The 16,971-nt window shown below is 37.7% G+C and overlaps 1 protein-coding gene across 1 annotated transcript in view; it reads right to left on the bottom strand.

The window, feature by feature from the left end:
• The window catches only part of MROH2B (maestro heat like repeat family member 2B), a 70,742-nt gene that overhangs the window by 42,291 nt on the left and 11,480 nt on the right, over window positions 1–16,971 (bottom strand). Inside the window, exons 7-18 of the mRNA XM_061129496.1 lie at window positions 15,963–16,103; window positions 15,507–15,599; window positions 15,342–15,411; window positions 13,586–13,699; window positions 12,604–12,677; window positions 9,903–10,025; window positions 9,072–9,185; window positions 7,136–7,292; window positions 6,949–6,989; window positions 6,178–6,319; window positions 5,571–5,614; window positions 1,810–1,917 (exon numbers count right to left, since the gene is read on the bottom strand). Coding sequence (XP_060985479.1) covers window positions 1,810–1,917; window positions 5,571–5,614; window positions 6,178–6,319; window positions 6,949–6,989; window positions 7,136–7,292; window positions 9,072–9,185; window positions 9,903–10,025; window positions 12,604–12,677; window positions 13,586–13,699; window positions 15,342–15,411; window positions 15,507–15,599; window positions 15,963–16,103 — 1,221 coding nt within the window. The remainder of the gene's footprint in view (window positions 1–1,809; window positions 1,918–5,570; window positions 5,615–6,177; window positions 6,320–6,948; window positions 6,990–7,135; window positions 7,293–9,071; window positions 9,186–9,902; window positions 10,026–12,603; window positions 12,678–13,585; window positions 13,700–15,341; window positions 15,412–15,506; window positions 15,600–15,962; window positions 16,104–16,971) is intronic.

Below are 16,971 nucleotides of genomic sequence, written 5' to 3'. Positions count from 1 at the left end.
TTCTGCTTATCTGCTGAATTTTGTCAGATTAAATGAATAATGCATTCACACACTGGGGACTTAGTTAGGAATCCCAGAAATCAGAAAGCCCGAATTGGGGGGAAATTGTGGTTGACCATAAAATAGCCATACTCTTTCTATTTCACTTCTATCCATGCTTCCCTGCTATGGAAATTTGCGATTCCTATCAAGACAAGTCTATTTCTCCATTCTTTGCATCTGGGCTTGCCTTGCAACTTGCTTTTGTCACTGGAATGTGGTAGAAGTGATAGTATGCCCCTTTTGAGCTTAGACCTCAAGGATCTTGCACACATCATTGCCACCACCCCCTGATAGCCTGCTGGAGGATAAGGGACTGCAAGGAGTAGAAACAAGCTGTCCTAAATAAGATCATCCCAGACCAGCCAATCCCCAGTACACCCCAGTGAGGCTAGTTGAGATCAGAAGACTTGAGTCCAACCCAAACTGTTAACCTGCAAAATCAAAAGCTGTTTAGGTGCCCATTATTTTAAGCCACTAAGGATAGTTTGTTATGCTTTTAAAGCTACCTGGTACACTCCTACTTTTCTGGTGTTAGGCACAACAGTTGAGAGCCATCGAGGCACCTTGTTGCTTGAATTGTTCTGTCTACTCTCACCACCATTATCTTGGACTAATCTTGTGGGTTTGGGAGCCATTGGATGAATGGTATTACATAAGATGCACAAGGCTGTTTGTGTATAAGAAGATGAGGCACTGCTCACCAAATCTTCCTGATGGGTGTGTCTGCAGGCCGGGTAGGCCAATTTGGAGAATCAGTACTCGGTACCAAATTAGAGAGTCAATCAATGAGGGGAATTCTGAAAATTACATAGAAGAGCTGCAGGTTGCTAATAAAGAATTTGTGGAAAGAGATACCTAATCCTGGGAACACAATGATTTAAGAAATGTTTTTTTCCAGGAAAAAATTTAGGATTTGAAAATGGTGTAGGAGAGTTGTAGGTTGATAATAAAGGGTTTGTGGGAAGAGACACTCAATACTGGGAACACTTAATAACTGAGGAAATGTTTTTCCAGGGGGAAAAAATTTCGGAATGATATAACCACAGTGATCACCACAATCTACTTTTTATTGAACACACGCCATGTGCCAGACACTTCACTAGGGTCTTTATATACTTTATCTCATTGAACCCTTATAACAATACAGTCCTCAGAGAGAGATAAAAATTTCCATCTTATTGGTAAGTATACCGAGGTTCTGAAAAGGTTAAAAATTTTACCAAAAGCTGCATTAGTAGTTAAGCAGTGGAAGCTGGATTCAAACTCCATTTGTAATGGACAGTTACAGTGTGGAGGGTTTGGTAGAGGTCACGTATAGAGAGAGGAATGAAAATTTGTAAATTTGTAAAAAATGTAAATTTGAGTGCTCTGTTTTTTTTTTTTTTCAATTAAAAAAAAAAAGATTATTTCCCTCAGCCAGCCTCACAAGAGTGGCCCAGTGGAATGGAAACCAAGACATAAACTGGCATTAAATCAGTGCTATGGTTAAGAGGCTGCTATTTGCTCTCCAGTAAATTTTTTTCCCTTCTCTAAAAGAGAACCTCCAAATTTTGGTCAGGCACGTATTTATCTGGAAGATGCTATACTCAGCAGTTTTCCTTGCAGATAGGCTGTGGCCCTGTGACTTTGGGTCAAATAAAGGGAAACAGAAGGGAGCGTTTTTCTAACCACTTCTCCCTCCTTTGCATTGCAGTGCAGACAGCTGGAACTTGAACCACAATTTTTGGTCATAAATTAGAAGATACGGTCTCTAGCTGAAAAACCAACCTTCTCAACAGAGGTATTGCTGTAACTATTCATTTGCTGGTTGAAATCCCGACTCAGTTGAATGGTCCAGGCTACATCATTGATCTTCCATAACGATTCTCTGAGCAACTGTTGTAGGAGGTGAAAATCAGATATGAATGTGACTGTTTAATGTGTTTTCTTGGTACTTTTCTGTTATAATATATTCTAGAAGTATAAAATGTATATTATATGGACTATTCCTTTTCCCATAAAAACTTGATTACTTTGAAATTTTTCTTCTTATTTTAGAAGACATACTCTGTACTGTCCCGAATTTCCAGTAAGAATCAGATCCACAGGAAGTGGAAGTTAACTCCATGTAAGAGCCTTCTGTTTTCCTTTTAAATAAAAATTGCCAAAAGACTTACAATAGAAACTCATCTAATCTGAAACTTAAATTGAAGTTAACATTTTTCAAGGTTTCAGTAGATTTGGAAAAACTCCATTTGTCAAAGTTAGTTTGTCTTATTATATACTAAGAAAAAGGGACATTTTTGGAATAGTGAATTAAAGGCCTTGAAGAACCAATTAGATGTACAAGCATAAGTTGCCAACTTCAACTGGAGTAATGAAATATGCCTCATTTCACCAATTATTTTGAGCCAGGGCCACAATCAGTCTTCTGAACCCATGTCTTTCTTCATTGAACCATACATGAAGAGGTGTTTTTGTCTTTTTGGAGGACAAAATCCGTTGCAATTTCTAAAATCTATGATTTCTCCTATGTTTTCTCTACCTTAAGCTTAGAAAGAACACAGTGTCAAAACCATTGAAAAAGTTTGTAATGTATTTTCTTAATAAGAATTCATTCAATGGATCTTTTGAAAAGTAAAAATTGTACAACCTTGGCATTATAAGGGAAGAAAGCAAATGGAGACAGTTTTGGAAAAAGAAGCCAAGAAGTATACTCAAGATAGGAGGAAGGAAAAGTAATGTTCTCAAGGCTTCAGGAACTTTCCTTCCTAGTAAGAACAGCTATTTAAAAATGGCAGTGGGAAAACAAGGTAGAAATTTTGACAGAGGGAGGGAGAGATAAAAGAAGCATTAATATAGGAGGAAGATAGATTCTAGACGTAAGGAACAGGGAGAATAGAGCTGTTGCTTTCAAACCTCATGTTGGATAAGACTCATTTGTGGGCATCACCAAGACCTGTAAGCTGTCATGTACCCCCTCTTGGAGATTCTGACTCTAGAAGGGGGCTGTTAGGGGTAGAGGTGCTGTGGAGAGGTCACTGAAATATGACATTTTATAGAAATTATAGTTCACATGAAGATGCTCAGCATTGCTAATTATAGAGAAACACAAATCAACTCTAAATGTCCATCAACAGAGAAATGGATAAAAAAGATATGGTACATATATACTGTGGAATATTACCCAGCCATAAAAAGGAATGAAATAATGCCATTTGTAGCAACATGATGGATGTAGAGATTATCATACTAAGTAAGTCAAAGAAAGAAAAATATATGATATCACTCTTATGTAAGATATAATTTTTTTAAAAACATACAAATGAGTTTATTTATAAAACAGAAGTAAACAGAGATATCAAAAACAAATTTATGGTTTCAAAAGGGAAAACGTGGGAAGGGGAGGGATAAATCAGGAGCTTGGGATGAACATGAGCGCATCTACCATATAAGAGAGATAGCCAACATGGGGGGTTTCCTAGTGGTGCTAATGGTAAAGAACCCACTCACCAATGTAGGAGATATAAGATATGTGGGTTTGATTCCTGGGCTGGGAAGATTCCCTGGGGGAGGGCACAGCACCCCACTCCAGTGTTCTTGCCTAGAAAATCCCATGGACAGAAGAGCCTGGCAGGCTGTATATAGTCCATAGGGTCACAAAGAGTTGGACACTACTGAAGTGACTTAGCACAACTAACAAGGACCTACAGTATAACACAGGGAACTCTTCCCAATATTCTGTGATAACTTACATGAGAAAATAATCTAAAAATGAATGAACATATGTATATGTATAATTGAGTCATTTTGCTGTATGCCTGAAACTAATACAATATTGTAAATCAACTATACTCCAATAAAACTAAAATACAAAAAAAAATCTAGCAAGTTTTTTAATAAAAATCCTAAAAAGTTATTTCACAGGTACTTTTTAAAATATAAATTTAAAAATCATTAAAATTACGCTTAGCTTACTTTTCAAAATACACCTATTCTGTAATAAATGGTAATAAATATACCCCCTCAAAACTGCCCCCAAATGAAAACAAACTACAATGAGGTACTACCTCACACTGATTAGAATGGTCATCTTTAAAAAGTCTACAAATAACAAATGCTAGGGAGGGTGTGGAGAAAAGAGAACCTTCTTACATTCTTGGTGAGAATGTAAGTTGGTACAGCCCCTGTGGAAAACAGTATGGAGGGTCCTCAGAAAATACAAAAATAGAATTGCTATATGATCTAGTAAGCCTGCTCCTGAACAAAGCTATAATGCAAAGAGATACTTGCAGCTCTATGTTCATAGCAGCACTGTTCACAATAGCCAGGACATGGAAGCAATCTAAGTGTCCACAGATACATGAATGGATAAAGAAGATGTGGTACATATATACAATGAAATACTACTCAGCCACAAAAAAAAACAAAGTAATGCCATTTACAGCAAGATGGATGCAAGTAGAGATTATCATACTAAGTGAAGTAAATCAGAAAAAGACAAATATCATATGGTATCCCTTATACGTGAAATCTAAACTACGACACAAGTGAAAATTTATGAAATAGAAACAGACTCTTGGACATGGAGACCAGACTGGCGGTTGCCAAGGGAGATGGGGAGAGGGAAAGGATGGAATGGGAGGTTGGGATTAACAAATGTAAGGTTTTATATATAGAATGGATAAACAACAAGGTCCTACTGTATAGCACAGAGAACTATGTTCGATATCCTATGATTAACCATAATGGAAAAGAATATTAATAAAGAATGTATATGTATATTCATGGGTATGTATAACAGAATCACTTTGCTGTACATCAGTAAATCAATAAATTCAATAAAAAAATAAGGAAACCATAGTTAATTTTTATATGGGTGGTTTATGAACTGAAGCTCTGTTGGATTAAAAGCTTCCTGACTGTGGGCTCATTGATCTCCTGTGAACTCCTAAAACCAATGTGCTGTTTGTAATGCTAATGTCCAAGTCCTATCTGCAAGTCCTATCTTACAGTTATGGGGATTTGACATTGTGGCACTGTTGGCTGTCAAAGTCCAAAAAGTTATGGATGAGAGTAAGATTCTTTTCTGGAGAAGGGGTGCAATGTGGCCTTTTGGTGTTTAGACATCAGGAAAAAGATAATGAGAAGCAGATATAGGAGGAAATGGAATTGTATTTAGGAGCAAAGAAGTGGAAATTACGTTAATTTCTGTTTCTCTATATGAAGGGTGAAAGAATGCAATTGCAAGGAGAGGAGAAAACTTGAAAATTAGAGAAGATTTAAGAAACAGGGAGAAAAATATTAGTAAGTGAAATCTTCAAAACTGTCCTGAATTCTGAACCAAACTGAAGACTAAAGATTGTTGTTCAAATTATGGTCATTTAAAGAGCACAATGCTGACATGATCACAATAGTCTAACAATTCTCTCAAAAAAAGGAAATCCTGTTTCCTGCCCTTGGAAATCTAATTCTTTCTGGTCAAGGTGAGTAATTTTAGGTGGTTTCGTCACCCCATCATCAACAGTTGGTCTGGGAGCCATCTTTACCTGAAGCAGCATGGTCTCCCACAGCACGATACTAGTATTCTTTCCTAGAAATAGAAATTGATGCAATAAGGGCAAAAAAAAAAAAAAAAAAGGGGGGGGGGCGGAATTCAAGATGTAATTCTCCCTTGCCAGGTTCCCACTGGATGCTAGTGTTCCAATTTCAGTTTTCTCCCTACACAGGATGGTTATTTCAGATTAAAATTACTATGTTAGCAATCTTAAATTGCTAGTTCATGATAAAAATCCAGGCTTTTTGCCAATTTCAACAGTACTTACTGAATGATAGTATTTTAATATTCTAGCATAGATGAATAATAACATTTCAGAATAATATCAAAAGAAAACTTCTCTAAATACAAGAAAAAGACCAGATCACAAGTAAAAGTTCTTGCTAAGTATAAACCCACTTGGCCTTCTTACAGTATAAGTATTTGGTAGAGAACTAGAACCTGAGGCGTCTAGGACAAAACAGAGCTGTCCACCTTGTATATCAATTTCACTGCTTTTATTGTCTAAGATGAACACTCATGGCTTAAGACACAGAAGGGGTGCCTTGTTCTTTGTGCTCTTGCCTCCTTGAATAAGGCCTGATCCCATGCATTTGTACCTTCCAAAGGCTGTAGAAGTTCAGGTATGCGTGTTTTCCACAGCTCTACTAAATTTGGGTGAATTATCTCAGGCAATATCTTCAAAAGTCCTATTGCACCAGCCCCACACAATTTCCCCACACTAGCGAGCATAGATATTACCTGGAGGATGGAAGAAAAATTACTGATCAACTCAGGGGTATTTAAAAGGCTCACCGAGCTTTTCCTTTTAATCATTGTTCTGGATTCCCTAGAATCCTTCATTAGATAATCTTTTAACAGACCATCACAGTCTGTTCTTACTTATTCTAGAGCAAAGCTAAATATTTAGACATCCATCTGTCTGATTTTTTCTGTGGATAAAGGTGAAAAAGTATATGGAAGGCATCAACTGAAAGTAAATGAAATGTACTAACAGATATATCTGTGAATTAAATAAGGGCATGTGGAGATACAGCTGGAATAAATGACACATATGTGGCCAAAAGGAGAGAGAGAAATCTAAACAACAGATATGCAATTTGCTTGAATCGTTCTTATGGATCAGATTCAGTTTATGCTTATTTAAAAATCATAAATGAAGTTTTAACAAACATTTCAGAGTGAGGAGATAATCTTGCCAGGAATAAATTTTCATGAGTATCATTAATATAGCAGAATATTTATTATGCTGTTTTAGTGTTTCTTTTGGTTTGGAGTATCTTTGTCACTTTTACTATCATTTGTTTGGAACTGGAAATATCTGCATTGGTTTAAATTGATCCCACCTTGGTTTTTCATAACTCACTCACCAGAAGTCTGGCCAGTAGCTGTTGTGGTGAAGGAAGTTTCACTAGAAAGAGAAAGCAATTTTCATTACTGTTATGGGGGCTAGAAAAATTCAGATTGGGGTTGGGTGTACCAGCGAAGCCCTGTAGCCCTTCAGGAAACGAGTCTCTCATAAGAGAAATGTTTTGCTTTGTTTTTGAATGTACAAACCAGCTCCTGTAGAGATGACAAGTGCTGTTGACTCTTTGGCATTATTCTTCTTTCTTTCCTCTGCCATAAACAGAATCCTGATGATATTAAACAGGTATTCCAGTGTTCCCGTATATTCCTCAGGTACCACGAAAGTCAGGATTCTGGGCCATAGCACCTGTGGAAAACAAAGGCAAGATGCAAGCGCTGCTTGTTCTTTTCCATTATTCCTCCTTGGTCCTCACTGTGTGTTTCCCTTTAGCTTAGAAAACTTCCTCTCACTTATTATTTTGCTCTTCAGGCCAGATCAAAATGAAATCATGAAATCCAGTCTCTGCTGAGCACATTCATTTTCAGGTGCTACTTGCCATGAGTGTTAGTCAGTGTTTCTCTATGGGGTTGCTGCTGGAATCTGGGACAGGACAACTCTTCAACGTGGGTCACTGCAGGAAGCGCCAGGCTCCACTCACCAGGTGCCATTAAGCCTCTTGTCAATATGACAACCAAAAATGCCCCATATATGTCTTCAAGCTCCAAAACTGGAGTGGAACTCTCCAAAGTGAGAAAGATTGGGAATGGATAGCAAATGGACTGTTGTTGCTGTCTGTGCTCCAGGTTCTAACTTCTGTAGTCTGCGTGTTTCACATCCCTCGGAAAACTTGAATATGGCTCATGTGCTAATGGAAACCTAGGTATCAACTTGGACTCTGCCCTTTGTCTTGCCATCTGTATTTAATCACCAACATGCTAAGTTGCTTCAGTCATGTCTGACTATTTTTGACCCCATGGACTGTAGCCTGCCAGACTCCTCTGTCCATGGGATTCTCCTGGCAAGAATACTGGAGTGGGTTGCCATGCCCTCCTCCAAGGGAGCTTCCTGACCCAGGGATCAAATCCAAGTCACTTACATCTCTTGCACTGGCAGGTGGGTTTTTTTTTTTTTTTTTTTTTTTTTTTTTACCACTAGTGCCACTTAGGAAACCCCATTGAATCACCAAGCCCAGACCTTTCTTTCATTATAAGATTTCTCATGCCCTTCCATATTTCCCTTCCTACTTTTATGACCCATATACAGTCCCTATGAATCTTATCTCATCTTATATATAATCTCTGCGCTTAGACTACTCATGTCAATTCACTGACTTCCTATAGTTATCAAATGTTTAGCCCTTGCTTAAAATTTCCAGCGGCTCATCAAGGACAAGGTAGGAATTTAGCATTTCAGACCCTTTATGATTCTGCCTCTAGACTACTTTTTCATCATTTACTACTAGATCAGAAATTTCCCAAACTTTAATTGCATCAGAAATGTTGGAACTTATTTGCATGCTGACTCACGGGCCCCAGGCCCAGATATGCTGACTCACTGAGGTCTGGCATGTGACCTGGAAATCTGCATTTTAAATAAATATTGCAGATAATCTACAATCACACCTTAAAATACCATCCTAGCTAAAGCTTCTGATTCACTTAAATTGGTCTGTAGATTGTCTTCTGGCTGTGCCATATATTTCTGGCCATTAAATTCTTTCCCAGGTTGTTTTTCTTAAGCAAAAAGCAGATCTCAAAGTTCCTGAGGTTCAGGTTATTTCAGACCTCAACTGAGGTCTGAGAATGTGTGTTTTTAACACCTTCCCAGGTAAGTGGGGGTAAGTTTAGCATTCACTGCATTACTACTTGACAATATGTCTAAATACACTGGGGGAAGAAGAGAAATAATATATTAAGATGCTTATAAACTGCCATTTGCCTCCAGATATAAAAGAGTATGTAGCTAATTTAGCACCTGTTTTCGAGAAACCATTATTTGCTGGCCCTGAATATTCTCACATAATTTCTCTGGCCAGAGCGTCAAAAAGCTGATGACAGATAGAGTACCAACTTCTTTACTCCTAAATGGACAGAGCTTTAGAAAGGTGATCAAAGGAACAATGAGTGATGACAGAAGACTCCTTACCTGAGGCATTCCAATGACCAGTGGGTCCAGGGTTTTTAAGACCTCCAGGCTTATTTCTCGGATAGATGTCTCTCCCTTTTCAGTCTCCTGGGAGTTAGGTTTTATTGGTTTCTCCTTTAAGAAAGATGAAGCAGGTGCCTTGTTAATAATCCTTGTTGTTTGTCTCTTCTGACCTGGGGTGTGTTCTTAGTCTCTGGGTTGGAGGATAAAGTCACTCAGCTTAAAGGGCTTGAGGAACCCAGTGACCTTGGTCTCCAGTATTTAATCCCTGCTTTTAAGTGCTCTTTGGAGGAATGGGAAGACAAAAATGCCTCTGGCTTTTTTCATAGAAAAACAAACATTGTGAACTTCAATTACCCTTTCTACTCAGGCCTTTCCCTATTTTTCTCTGGGACAAAAATTTCCACTACTTCCTATGGAGTGGACTGCAATTTCACTTGCAGTGAGGTTGTAAGATCACTGAGATCTTAGACACGTCTTTTTCAGGCTCTTCATCCAAAGGAACCAGTGTAACAAGTATGGATGTTTCCTGTTTTCTAGAAACAATTCACTTTCTCTGCCTCTCTCCAAACCAGCCCCCAGCCTTGGAGGCCAGGTTGCCTCCTCTTTAGGGAAAACTGTGATTTAACCTACTTTGCATTTATGATAAGTTAGAAATGGTATCAGTGGAAGGGGACTGAGAACACTAGATGCTGAAAAGTTTATTAATAAATGTGATAAAGCTTAAATATGACTTCAGTTACTAAATTGAACTGCAGGTATTTTTAAAAATCCAGTTGAGTCAACTGCACTTGTTGCAGAGCAGCACTCAAGACGGCACCCTCTTCGTACCAGATTCTTGCTGGACATTGAAAACTGGGTGAAGATGTAGTCAATCAGTGGCCAGCCTTCCCGGGCTTCAATGTAGCATTTTTCACACATGGTTTGGATGAGGAGGAGGGTGGAGTTCCTCACCTAGAGTAGGGAAAATGCATTCACAATATTTAATTTCTTTGGGCAGAATGGAAAGTTAGATACTCCTATTCTGTAACCTTTATGGATCATTCAGTGGGAATCTTAAAAAAAAAAACAAAAAGCCTGTAAGTTGAATGATATTACTGTAATAAATGGGGCTTCCCAGGTGGCTCAATGGTAAAGAATTTGCTTGCCAACCAGCAGACCCCAGGTTTGATCCTTGAGTCAGGAGGATCCCCTGGAGAAGGAAATGGCAACCCATTCCAGTATTCTTGCCTGGGAATCCCATGGATGGAGGAACCTGGTGGGCTACAGTTCCCGGGGTTGCAAAAGAGTCCGACATGACTGACCAACTAAACAACAACAACAATTACCCCCTGTTGGAGCAGGAAGTAATCTGTAAGGTTATGATTTAAGTGTCACTAGCAAAGCTCTCTTTAACCAAACTCTCTCTAGTTCCCATGACATATCCTGGCTGAAACACTCAGTTCAATTCAGTTCAGTCACTCAATCATGTCTGATTCTTTGCAACTCCATGGACTGCAGCACGCCAGGCTTCCCTGTCTATCACCAACTCCCAGAGTTTACTCAAACTCATGTCCATTGAGTAGGGGATGTCATCCAACCATCTCATTCTCTGTCATCCCCTTATCCTCCTGCCTTCAATCTTTCCCAGCATCAGGGTCTTTTCCAAAGAGTCAGTTCTTCACATCAAGTGGCCAAAGTATTGGAGTTTCAGCTTCAGCATCAGTCCTTCCAATGAATATTCAGGACTGATTTCCTCTAGGATTGACGGGTTTGATCTTGTGGTCCAAGGCACTCTCAAAAGTCTTCTCCAACACCACAGTTGAAAAGCATCAGTTCTTTGAGGCTCAGCTTTCTTTATAGTCCAACTCTCACATCCATACATGACTGCTGGAAAAACCATAGCTTTGACTAGATGGACTTTTGTTGGCAAAGTAATGCCTCTTCTTTTTAATGTGCTGTCTAGATAGGTCATAGCTTTTCTTCCAAGCAGCAAGCATCTTTTAATTTCATGGCTGCAATCACCATCTGCAGTGATTTTGGAGCCCCCTCTTCCAAATAAAGTCTTTTCCTTTTCTGTTTTAGCCTATGAAAAGGTGAAAACACTGCCTCACTTTAAAAATCCTCAGTGAAAGATGGCACATTGAAATAAAGTTCCACAATTCCTTATCCACAAACTCAAACTCTAAATGACACTGAAAACTGGAATTTTGTTTCTTAAATTTGGTTCCAACTTGGTGGAGAAACTCAAACTGAACTGTTTTAAAGCTATTTGTTGTTATTCAGTTGCTCAGTCATGTCTGACTCTTTGTGAGCCTATGGACTCTAGCATGCCAGGCTTCCCTGTCCTTCACCATCTCCTGGAGCTTGCTCAAACTCATGTCCATTGAGTCGGTGATGTCATCCAACATCTTTACCCATTCTATGAGGTGTGAATATACGTACATTTTCTTGAAGAAATCTTAATAGGTTTGATTGTGGGCTACTATCACAGTAATGCTTTTTTCAAATCTGAAAAATTGTAAATTCTGAAATAATGTCTTGCCCTATGGATTTGAATAAACGGTTATGAACCTGTGTCACAAATTTTTTAATAATTTGGCTTCAATTCGTTTATTGGATTGTTTCCCTGGAGTATGGAAACCTCAGGTCTAATTCCTTAGCGAATGGGTCTCTTAATGGAGGGTAGGAAGAAAACAATTTTTCACAGGGAAGCAGAGTTACAAGGTTGCACACACGGACTCTGTAATCTCCCCAGCTGAGGAGAAAGAGGTAAACCTTCTCTATATATTTGCCCAAGGAGTGAGCGCTTTCCTGGAAATTTCTGTCCTCTTTTATTCTACCCTAAGTCCTAGCAATGCTTCAATTGGCTTGCTCAATTACTGGGTCAGGTTTTTATATATAATCACTCCATTATTGTTTATTGCATAGCTTTGATTATTTTAACCATAGTTATTGGTGACCAAAGCTTCTTGGGGGAATTTTCTCCTCTTTATTGGCTTCTGCGTAGGGCTTTGATCCAAATAAACTATGATTTTCATGCAAAATAATACTATAATTGCTAATTTTAAAAATTTCTCCCATAAAAGTTCTGTCTTTTCTAACATGGAATACTTTAATCAGATAATCAGGGGATATTGAGAAATCTATTGTGCATGTAAGACTTTCTATAGATGCTCCTTGACTGGAAAATAGGATATCTCTGCTCAAAATAGGGTTCAGGGGTTATTATTTTTGGAGGAAGGAGTATCATCTTTATAATTAACAATTAATTTTTAAACTATTTAACTAGCATAGCAGAATCATGCTCTAGGCCAAAATCTTTTTTTTTTTTTCTTTTCCTAGTGAGAAGCCCTTGAATTGAATGTGCTCCAGAACTTCACTTTGATAGAGTTTATCTTATTAGGGAAAGATGGAGTTCTTTTAAAAGTAGAATAGATCACTGAGCTCTTTATAAATCAGTCTCACAAGCACATCCTTAAAGAGTCAAAACCATTTCATTTACTCCTAAAGCTATCATTATCCAAATAAAAGTCCCCATTAATTCTCTTACTTTAATACTGAGGTCACCCATGACGACTTTGACTGCTTTTTCAATTGAAGTGATATGATCCCTCAACTTGGGCTCTGAAAGACAGAGGGAGAAATTGAGAGGCCTGCTTCAGTAGGAGTACAGTATGTTCTGGAATTGTTGAAAATCAATTAGAGTTATGGAACATAATTGCAAAGTCTCTTGTCCTTAACATTTTACGTTATTCACTTCCCTTTTCACTACCTTCTCCTTTTTCAACTCTTTGTAGATGTTGACTGCTTTTTTGGTTCTCTGTTACACTTTGTTTAATCTTGTTTAAATTGTTAGATTCTTAAATGCAGTCAATACATCATACCTAATGGATCAGCCTTAAATTTTGGAGACCACCTCAGGTTTCTTCGGCCAATTCTTCAGTAAATCACAGGGCAAACTGAATTTTTAAAAAAAAAAAAACTATTATTTTGTTGTACAAAAATGAATGATCATATTTTATTGAATCTAAGGTATCAATTTTATGAGGCATATAGTTCATATTGCACCAAGAGTGAAAAACTATAGTGGCTCATGATAATTAAAAATGCTGTCAATTATAAGATGCATTCTGAAATTGCAAAAATAAACAGTTTTTGGAATTAATGAAATATGAAAATTCATTAAATTCTCTTTTCTAAAAGAACAAATTTTTAGAACATTGTGCATTCTTACATCCACCCTCAGTTTATTGGGCCACTTAACCAGTACCTCTTTTCAATTCCAGATTTAATTCTCAAATATTCTATTCCTTTACTGACTGCATCCATAAATATCATGAAAGAACAGAGATAACTGGAAATGCCTATTTAAAAGTAGTAGATTGATTATAGACAACTAAGAAAACCTAGCTTTACTTGAATATGATGTTCTGTAAACTTCCCAAAGACACAGGATAGAATTAGACAATGCACAGGTTTCAATCTGCTTCTTAATACAAAAGAAACAACTCTGGGGTCATCCTTATTCTTACCCTCAGCACTGATAGCCGATCTTAACAAAGTCAAGACTCCCATTCGAATGGCTTCATTATTATTTCTCATTTGTTCATCAAAAAAATCCAGCAGGTCTGCAGGGCTTGAATGGGCTGCGGGTTCAAGAAATACTGGAGTCAAAAGAACTCATTTTCACCTTAGGTAAAATTCTTATGAACGGTAAGACGATCATTCTATGAGAATTGTCAAAATCACTCTTTGGTTGGCAATAAGATTTTATTAGGCCCATACTTCTTTAGTATACAGAATTGAGCAGTTTGGTCCCTAAGAGAGTTAGGCCCACTTCTGTTCATAGCTGTGAATGTAACCTTATTTGGAAATTAGGTTCTTTGTAGATGAAATCAAGTTAAGATGAAGTTGCATTAATTCAATATAGCTGGTGTCTTTATAAGAGATGGATTGAAGACACAGACAGACACAGAAGGAAGCCTTGTGAACATGGAGGCAGAGATCAAAGTGATGCTTCACCGGCTGTGCTGCTGGTGGGGCTAGGGAGGAAGCAGGGAAAACTGAAGAAAGGTCTGGGTAGAGTGGAGAGGTTTGGGCTGGAAATGATAAAGTGAAGTAGTTCATTAGGCTGGCATATAGAGAACTGGAAAGTATAGAAACAGAGAGGCTGATTAGGAGAGAACTAGACCATACTAGAAAGGTATGCAGTGAGGTAGTGGAGATGACATATTTTGGAGAGGGTGCAGGTGTGGGAGGTATAGGATTGTTCTTGTCCCTTGCCCTGAGAAACTATTAGAACACAGTTTTGTATCCTGACCCTGGGACCTTGGTGTTTCCTCTGCAACTTGTGTCAGGTTGTAGATTCTAACATAGTGATGGGCAGGATTGTGATGTGAAAGCAAAAAGAAAAGAGAGAGTGAAGGCTGGAGAAAATGATAAGGGATAAATACCAAGAGTTGACAGGGAAGAAAAAAAGGGTAACATTAGTTTGATAGAGTTTCTAATAATCACAAATACCAAGAAGAAATGTATTTTCTAGCCTTAGGGTTACCAACTCACACTGGTTTGCTTGGAAATAAACCCAAGTATATATGGTCAATTAATTTTCAACAAAAGACCTGGGAATACATACAATGCAGAAAGAGTAGTCTCTTCAGTGAATGGTGCTGGGAGGACTGAACAGTCATATACAAAAGAAAGAAATCTGATTGTTACCTCAAAAAATACGAATGCACACAAATTAAATCAAAATAAATTTAAAACTTGAACTGAAACTGTAAAACTGCTAGAAGAAAATATAGAGACTAAGCTTCTTGACACTGGTCTCGGCAATGATTTTTTGCATTTGACTCTAAAAGCAGAGGTAACATAAGCAAAAATAAACAAGTGGGATTCCATCAAATGAAAAAGCTTCTGCTCAGAAAAGGAAACCATCAACAAAATGAAAAGGCAACCTATGAAATGGGGAAAAATATTTGTCAGTCACATATCCAGTAAGGAGTTAATAGCCAAAATATGTCTGGGACTTTTCTGGTTCTAAAACTGAAAGTTCTAATTTCCTGGAATTCCTTCAGTCTTGGGCAGATCAGGATAATCGATCACCCCACCTACTGCACTCCTCAGAACAGGTGGGGTATGAAAAAACACAGAATAGTGTGAGTTAAAGGAACGTTTTGTGTGCATGTGTGAAAGTGATGAATGTGGCAGCTTGCTCACACTTCATCCTTGTTGTCATCACCACTCAGAGACATTTTAATTAAAAGCCCACTGGATGCTGAGTCCTACCTAGAATGAGGAAACAGTTTGAAGCTTCGATTTCATTTTCTTTTTCTGGAGGCTCTGGAACTCTGCACACCTGAATGAGAAGAAAAAAAAAAAAATTAAGGGGGTAGACGTGAAACCCAGAAAACTAGTGACAAGGAAACAGATTTGACAGCATGGTCTTCTTACCTGGCGGAGTAAACTGATGAAGATGGCCTTCTTCAAGGCCTTCGGAAGGCTGACATCGTAAAGGACTGCTGCGGTCAGTATCTGCTTTAGACTCTGGAATAAAAGCTCTCCAAGGTTAGTTGGAGTCTGCCTGCAGAGGGGCAGCACAGGATGTGGAAGGCAAATGATCCTGTGTTGTGAGGAGAACATACCCCTATCCTTCCAGTGATTACCTGTTTTCTTCAGTGTTTCTGGCTGCTTCACCTTGTTCAGTGCCCCAGCAGCTTGAACAGGAATTCCTTTCCGGGGTTTCTGTCGTCTTAGAGGCCTACTGCTTCACCTCATATTTCCTGGGAGGTATGTAAATTCAGCTGCCCCAGGACATGTTTGTGTTCCTTAACCCCTCCTGAGAATGATCATCCTTCAGGATGATCTTTGGACAACCGTGGGAATCAGTTTCTCTGATGTGGCTCTCACCTGAGTGACGTGAAAGTCAACCTCTTTGTCTTTGTACTGGTTGAGGAGCCACGGGACCTGGCCCAGGGCGAATTCACAGAGGTCTTCCCGATGGAGCAGAAGGCTCACTGTGGGGCCGTGAGCCTTAATGATGGCCAAAATCTGCAGAGGCAGCAGACAGATACTTAGAAAAAAGATAATACTTAACTATACTTTACATAAGGATAATATGTATATTATAAGTACATTATAATATATTTGTGTATATTATGTATGTTATACATATTATGTATAAGTATAGTATATTTATGTAAATTATAATATATAATAATAAGATAGATAATAACTATTATACTTTACACAAGTACATAATAAAATATTTCATCATGCTTTTTGTACATTTCTCAGTATACCAGGAAGAGCTTTAGATACCTCCAAAAACCTTTCCTCACTGCTTTCAACCAAACAAGGTTTTTTCAAAAAATATTTAGGCTAAGATCACTGTATTCATTGTATGATGAAGAATTATATTTACATTCGTATCTACATCCATATCCATATCTATGCTCATTTCAATGTTTGCCCCCTCTTCTATTTCTTTAATCTCTTTCTAATGGTTAGTTTATTTTACTATATCAACAAATTCATTAAAAATTTTTTCACTTTATTCTTTAAACCATGAAAGTATGATAATAGCACAGTTACAGGAGATTCAGAAAATACAGAACAATGTTACATGTAGCTCCACTATATATTATTTTTTAAGTAAATAATTTAAGATTTTTAATTGGAGTTTCAATATTAAACTCTCAAAAATTAATAGAACATACAGAAAAGTAGAAGGATATAGTAGATCTGAAAAGCACCATGAGCCAATCAACATAATTAAGGTTTAAATAATTTTCACACAATAGTAGGATACAAATTCTGTTCAAGTTCCTACAGACTAAATTTTTTTTTAAATTAAAATTTTTTTTCATGAAAAGTGTTTAATTTTCTTCAATATTCCTCTGAATATTATTATGAATAA

Source organism: Dama dama, chromosome 25, assembly GCF_033118175.1.
Source record: "Dama dama isolate Ldn47 chromosome 25, ASM3311817v1, whole genome shotgun sequence".
Classification (NCBI taxonomy): Eukaryota; Metazoa; Chordata; class Mammalia; order Artiodactyla; family Cervidae; genus Dama; species Dama dama.
Note: the sequence above shows the minus strand (reverse complement) of the source record. Positions and strands in the feature narration are given on the sequence as shown.